The sequence below is a fragment of the Setaria viridis genome, chromosome 4 (genome assembly GCF_005286985.2).
Source record: "Setaria viridis chromosome 4, Setaria_viridis_v4.0, whole genome shotgun sequence".
NCBI lineage: Eukaryota > Viridiplantae > Streptophyta > Magnoliopsida > Poales > Poaceae > Setaria > Setaria viridis.
In genome coordinates this window covers 12,756,838-12,763,628 of record NC_048266.2, presented here as the reverse complement: position 1 = coordinate 12,763,628, position 6,791 = coordinate 12,756,838, and the positions used below count along the sequence as shown (strand labels likewise).

General features: G+C 47.1%; 1 protein-coding gene across 1 annotated transcript; it reads left to right on the top strand.

Moving 5' to 3' along the window:
• The first annotated feature begins 2,960 nt into the window (after positions 1-2,960).
• LOC117851797 (uncharacterized) lies at positions 2,961-5,587 on the top strand. The gene is made up of 3 exons (XM_034733697.2): positions 2,961-3,251; positions 3,854-5,041; positions 5,119-5,587. Exons 2-3 carry the CDS (start codon positions 4,260-4,262, stop codon positions 5,327-5,329), a joined length of 993 nt encoding a protein of 330 aa, XP_034589588.1. The 5' UTR covers positions 2,961-3,251; positions 3,854-4,259; the 3' UTR covers positions 5,330-5,587.
• The last annotated feature ends 1,204 nt before the right edge of the window (positions 5,588-6,791 follow it).

Sequence of the window (6,791 nt, the reverse complement as noted above, 5' to 3'; positions counted from 1 at the left end):
GAGTTTTGAATATTTGGGGTAAAGAGAATAGGTTTGATTTAAAGAAAAATGTTAAAAAACTCGTATTTTTAAATGCTTTAAAAAACGGGATGTTACATCCAGCACCGCGTGCCATCTCCATGGCGGTGGCCGGGGAGTGGGCCCTGGCAGCAGCACCACGAGGGACAGGGGAAGGCGATGCGGGCCCGCGCATGCGGCGTTGACGCTCCCAGCTCCGGCGCGACGGCGATGCAGGCTGGAGTGGCATGATTCATCCATCCTTCTTTTGTTTTTTTCTAAAAAAATAAATAACTCTCCCCAAAGTTTTGTGTATATTTTAAAATTTTGTTCCAAATTTTCTTTCTAAAATTTTGTTATCCAGTTTTTTGCTTCTCAAACATTTTAACAATCTTTTAAAAGATTTTGTTACAACATTTTTGCTTCTAAAGCTTTTTACGGTTTTTTTGTTGTTAATTTTTTGTCAAAATATTTTTTCCCAAACTTTTGTGTCGGAGTCTTGGCTCTAAAGTTTTTTATATAATTTTTTATATTTGGTTTACAAAGCTTTATCGACATATGTATTTGCACGGGAAAAACGATAGAAACACGGGAAATGAACTTGCATGTAGGAATAGCCGCATAGGATATTCACAATTAAATTACAGGTGCCCCAATTTATTCTCTTTGTTATTGCTATCGCTGCAAGAAATGTTTGCTTCTACGTTTTGCATTGACATATGTGACTTACGTTTCAAAACAACATATATTCGATGTATTTGAATAGTTAGGGCTCCTAGTCTCATACCATTTTTTGGAAAAAAAACAAGACTTAGGCTATTGCTACCTGTATTTTCTCGGGTCAAAATTGTAGTAATGTATATACTAGTTCTTGGATGGATCAAGATAAAAGATGGCACATAATAATTTTCCCAATAATAGAATTATATTATTCAGGTATTAAATGATAATACTAAACAATGTGTCACCAGCCGAGATGGAGAGACCTCGCTGTTGGTCAGAGAAATCCTCCTCTTTTATTAAAAGAACTATGGGATTTGATAACAATTAGGCAAAAGAGCGATGATACAAGTCCTTGATCAGCCTATTGTTGGCTTACCTGTGCAATTGCACGGTCAGTTTTCTAGCTAATAACACAAAGGCAAAAAAAGTAGATGTGACTTGTCATTTTGTATGCGTTATTCCATTATTCCTGCTGTGTGCTGGAAGGAATAACTCTTTTGATGGCTTTATTACAGATAGAAGTATATATACTATAGAAAAAAGTAGATGTGACTTGTCATTTTGTAGGTCAGTTTTCTAGCTAATAAGGGGGCGTTTGGTTTATTTTTAGCACCTGTCACATCGAATGTTTAGATACTAATTAGGAGTATTAAATGTAGACTATTTACAAAACCCATTACACAGATGGAGGCTAAATGGCGAGACGAATCTATTAAGCCTAATTCGTCCATGATTTGACAATGTGCTACTACAGTAACCATTTGCTAATGATGGATTAATTAGGCTTAATAGATTCGTCTCGCCGTTTAGCCTCCATCTGTGTAATGGGTTTTGTAAATACACTACAGGAAACATCAAATTTGCCGAGTGTTTTTTCTTTGCCGAGTGTTTTTTTTCGGACACTCGGCAAACAAGGTCTTTGCCGACTGCCGACCCAAAAACACTCGGCAAAAATAAAACACTCGGCAAACAGGAGGTTTGCCGAGCGTAAATAATAAAACACTCGGCAAAGGAGAGTTTGCCGAGTGTTTTTTTTCTCCACACTCGGCGACCCATTTTTTTACTCAGCGCGCGCCCCACCGGTGCCATAAACGCACCCACCCACGCCCTCCTGCCTCCCCCCCAACACACAGCTCCCCTCCTCCCACTCCCGCACACACCGCCCCCTCCCTCCTCTCCTTTCCCTCCCCGCCGCCGGCCGGCCATCACCGGCGGCCGGCCCTCCCCTCCCCGGCGCACCTCCTCCCCTCCCCTCCCCTCCCCTCTTCCTCCCCCGGCCGGATCTGGCGCCCCTCCCTCCCCTTCTTCCCCGGCCGGATCTGGCATCCTTCCCTCCCCTTCTTCCCCAGCCGCGGGGTGGCAGCGGGGGCGGGGGCAGGTCGTGGCGGCCGGCGGGGGCGGGTCGTGGCGGCGGCGGGGCGTGGCGGCCGGATCTGGCGCCCCTCCCTCCCCTTCTTCCCCGGCCGTCCCTCCCCTTCTTCTTCCCCGGATCCGGTAGGGAAGGGGGGCGGGGCGGGGCGTGGCGGCCGAATCTGGCGGCGGCGGGGCGTGGTGCGTGGCGGCGGCGGGGCGTGACGGCAGCTCCGGCGTGGCTGCCGAGCGTTGGAGCGGCCGGTGGTGGTGGTGGTGGTGGTGGTGGCCGGTCGGTGGTGGTGATTGGAGCGGCCAGTGATAGTTTTTTTTATTTTTCTCAAAAAATGTTTCCGAGTATTTTTTGAGCACTCGGCGAAAGCTTCACCAAGTGCCAACAAAAGCACTCGGCAGACGGTTTGTTTGCCGGCAGTATTTTTGCCATGTGTCGTTTGCCGAGGGTTACACTCGGCAAACAATTTGCTGAGTGTTTTTTGACTTTTGCCGAGTGTCCCTGGCACTCGGCAAAGATCTCGTTTCCCGTAGTGATAGTCTACATTTAATACTCCTAATTAATTAGGATCTAAACATTCAATCTAACATGTGCTAAAAATAAGCAAAGAACCAAACGAACCCAAAGGCAAAAAAAAGTAGATGGAATAACTCTTTTGATGGCTTTATTACAGATAGAACAGTATATATACTATAGAAAACAAGAAAAGCAGCTATATCCTTCTACCTAGCTTCATCCCTCGGCAAGGTCAGATCGATTTCGAGTTTTATGAACATGAGAATATGCTCTACACCAATCATATATGCCCAAGGCATGCGGATGCCAGATGCCTGTGTATAATAACAGTGCGATCTAGCTCTAACACGTTCCCATGTCTGTCAGGGAACAAAGATAAACTGGCAAGTGTCTAGCGCGGGCAACCTAGCAAAACAAAGCCCACCTGACAACGTGACACGCACCATCGTGAGCTTGTGCAGTGTCCGGCGACCAAATTCGTTGTCGAGCAGTCGCCGACGACAGGGAAGAAGATGCGCGGGAGATACCGGCGGTCTCCTACGGCCCGTCGGCGGAGCACAAGGAGTGGCTCAATTATGTTTATTGGGAGGAAATGGTCCGATCCAGTGAGAAGGATGAAGATGCAAACTCTGGCTCTATTCTTTCTAGCAATGTGAGCTCTTGTTTTTTGATTAGTAGACGGGCAAATGAACATTGAATTTTCATTATTATCGTATAATTATATAGCCCGCGCGGCACACGTGGGCATGTTACTAGTGAACATAATGAATCAAAGCTGTAAATGAGACCTTAATTTTTCAAAAGATAAAAACTAGAAATGCTGCTTTCAAGTATACTCAAAAGCAAACTAAGCTACGTGTTTGTGAAAGGCTACCACAGTGCCAAACGGCGACGCAATTCTCTGACTCCACCACCACGGAACATGCATGTGATGGGAGCTGTTCCATGCACACAGCACACGCAATGCTTAAACACCCAAATGACGTCCAACGTCTGAGCGTCAGCTCGCCGATTATTGCTTCTTTCTTTTCCACTACACAGATCATAAAGGAGCATCAGTTTTGTTCTCTCCTTGAAGGTAGCCCATTAAATTAAGCAACCAATAAAAATGTCATCTGATGTATACTCCACTTTTTTCCCATCATTCTCGTACGGGGCTGACTATATAGTAATCCATCAATATAGCTTTTACACGTTCCTAATGCTCGTTCCACCAGATTTGTTACGCTACTGACGAGACTTTTGGGGTGGCAGGCTAGCGAGGCGCACTGAGGATCAATGGCTAGGCCGCAGCTTGCTTTTTATGCACAATGTTGCACAATGCAGGCAGAAAGAGAGATGGACAAGGTAACCTCATTGTGCATTATTCTCCTAGTCCAACACTTCAGTTACAAAAGTTTTAACAATTCCTGAATTGCATAACTCTACCTATACTTAATCGGAATTTGTTATTTGCCATCTCCATTTTATCCAAAAATGCTGGAACTCCTGGAAATCTCTCATGAAAAAGTAGAGATTCCATTCTTCCGTATGAGAGGTATGCGATTCTCCAATGCAATGCCTTTCTTGTAATGCTGTAATGCGCATGTATGCATTTCGCTCTTTTGTCTTCTTTACTAAAGATACAGAATACTAATGTGAAAGGCTTTGCTTGCTTGCAATGGAGACTATGCCCACAAGGACGTTAACAGGAAGGCGCATAGATCAAGTGTATATAAACGGGCATGTGCATAGTTGTATAGATCACCTTGTCTCAACGCGTGGTCTAAACCTAACGCCCCAAATGTCTTGCCCGATCAATGTCGTCGACGAAGCAGAGCAAGGTCGAGCCATCAGCGTCACCGACGCACCGCCGGGCGCCACGGAGATCAGAGCCACGGGGCAGCGCGGCATCCCGGTGCTCATCGCGCCGCTCCAGGGCCAGAGCGACGGCGGGCGAGCCCGCGGTGCCACCGCGCAGGAGATGGGCATGGGGTTCCAGGGCTTCCTCCTCCTGGAGCGGAAGGACGACGACGACCCGGACGCGCAGCGCAAGAAGTGGTTCAAGGAGATGCGCGGGTGGCTGATGGTTCTCGCCACCGTGGCGGCGTCGGTGACCTACCAGGCTGGCCTGAACCCTCCCGGCGGGTTCTGGCAGGACGACGACGATGGGCACCACGCCGGCAACCCGGTGCTCCGGGACCGGCACTGGTCGCGGTACATGATCTTTTACTACTTCAACGCGACGGCGTTCGTGACGTCGCTGGTGATCATGGTGCTGCTGATGAGCGAGCGGTTCTACCACACGGAGGCCAAGGTGGTGGCGCTCATGCTCACCACCTTCGTCGACCTCATCAGCCTCATCAGCGCCTACATCGCCGGCACCACGCGCTTCTTCTCCTCCTGCATCTACATCATCGTCATCGCCTGCGTCGCCTTCGCAGGAGTCATCTACATCGGAGAGTACGTGTGATCAGCTGCTCGTATTATTCGAATGCAATGCAAGGCAAGGCGTGATGGTAATCGAATACTTTTTGCAGGGTGATGGCGGAATTATGCAGGTTCGTCATGAGAAGGATGCCGTGCATGCTCAGGCTAGTGCAGAGCAAGTGGTTCCCGGCGCCGGCGGAGGTGGTGAGGAATCTGCAGCCTCGCGAGGAGCGTAGCCAAACGAGGACCGCGGCGACGAGCAATCAGCGCCGTGCGGCCTGCAGCGCGTGTTGTGCTTCTGCGCCGAGCGTGGAGGGCTGAACGCGACGGCGGGGCGCCACTACTGCAGTGATCTGATGAAGCTCTGTGTTGGCATATTTGTTTGCTTGCCGTCATTCTTTTGGAATATATGGGTTTGGCCCATTTATTTAATTCAACTAAAAGAATTAAAAGTCCACTAATAAATGCTAGAGAGCTATGTGTTTAGTCCCACATGGTATTTGAGGAGGATCTCAATCGACTTAAAAGGTGGACTATGTGTACACCATTGTGAAGTTGATAAAAGAGATTAGCGTGCCACATGCGCGCGCTCGCTCGCCTCGCCGGGCCAAGGCCGTGGGCATGGCGAGGTGAGGTGAGCGATGCAGTCAGAGTCCAGATTGATTGCCATTGATGGGTTGTGCTGACTGCTAGGCGTCCAGGTTCCTCCTCCTGCTCCCCTGCTCGCCTATATAAGGAGACCTCTCTCTTCTCCCTCTCTATTTTTTGATGCGCTTTCTGCATCTCCATTGCTAGCACTGCGCGTACAGTAGCAGAGCCTCCGGAACCTCACCTGCTGCTGGAGATCCTGCTCGGGATAGGCGGGCGATAAGGTTTTTGGGGAGCGTTGAAAATGACTGCTCGTTCCCTGATCGACTACTTCGTCTACATCCTGGTGGCCGCGCCGTTCGTCTACGTCCTGGTGGCCGAGCTGTTCGTCTACGTCGTCTGAGACCATCCCACGATTGGTATGACTAATCCATATGGTAACAGCGCATCCGGTGCCTCCGGCACTGGCCCGTCCCAGGGTACATCCTGAAACCTCTTTGTTTCATTCTGTTCTTGCTTAAAATTGTGTTAAACATGAACACTAAAACCTCTTTGTTTCATTCTGTTCATGCTTAAAATTGTGTTAAACATAAACACTCACACATGCTTCAATTCACTCACCACAGTCATAGAAATATTGTCATTTTACATAATTAGTTTCGAAATTAAAATATACCGAATAATGCCTAAATTTCTAACACATTCCTCTTAGTTACAAAGACTCGTAGAGGCTTTCAATAGGCCTACCGGTACTTTTAGTTCACGCTTACTTGCCAACCTAATAGTATACCTGTTTTTGTTGTGAAACCCAACCAATTGCTTTTGTAGACATCATTCCTAACTAATTGATACCTGTTGAGAGCAAAGGTTTCCCCATCATGTAATCTTAACTAGCAAATATGTTCATGCTTTACTTACAAGTGAAGGACACGTGTATATATTGTCACTTTATAATGCTAATAAAGTGATTTATTTTGTAAAAGTGTAATATATTACTACCTCCGTTCTAAATTGTAGGTCGTTTTGGTATATTTAGATTCATAACCTTCACTATGTATCTAGACATAGCGTATATCTAGATAGATAGCAAAATCTATGAACCTAAAAATGCTAAAACAACCTACAATTTGAGACAGGGGAAGTATATATTGTATATCTTTTTACGCTATTGTCGAGAATTGAAGGATTCATAACT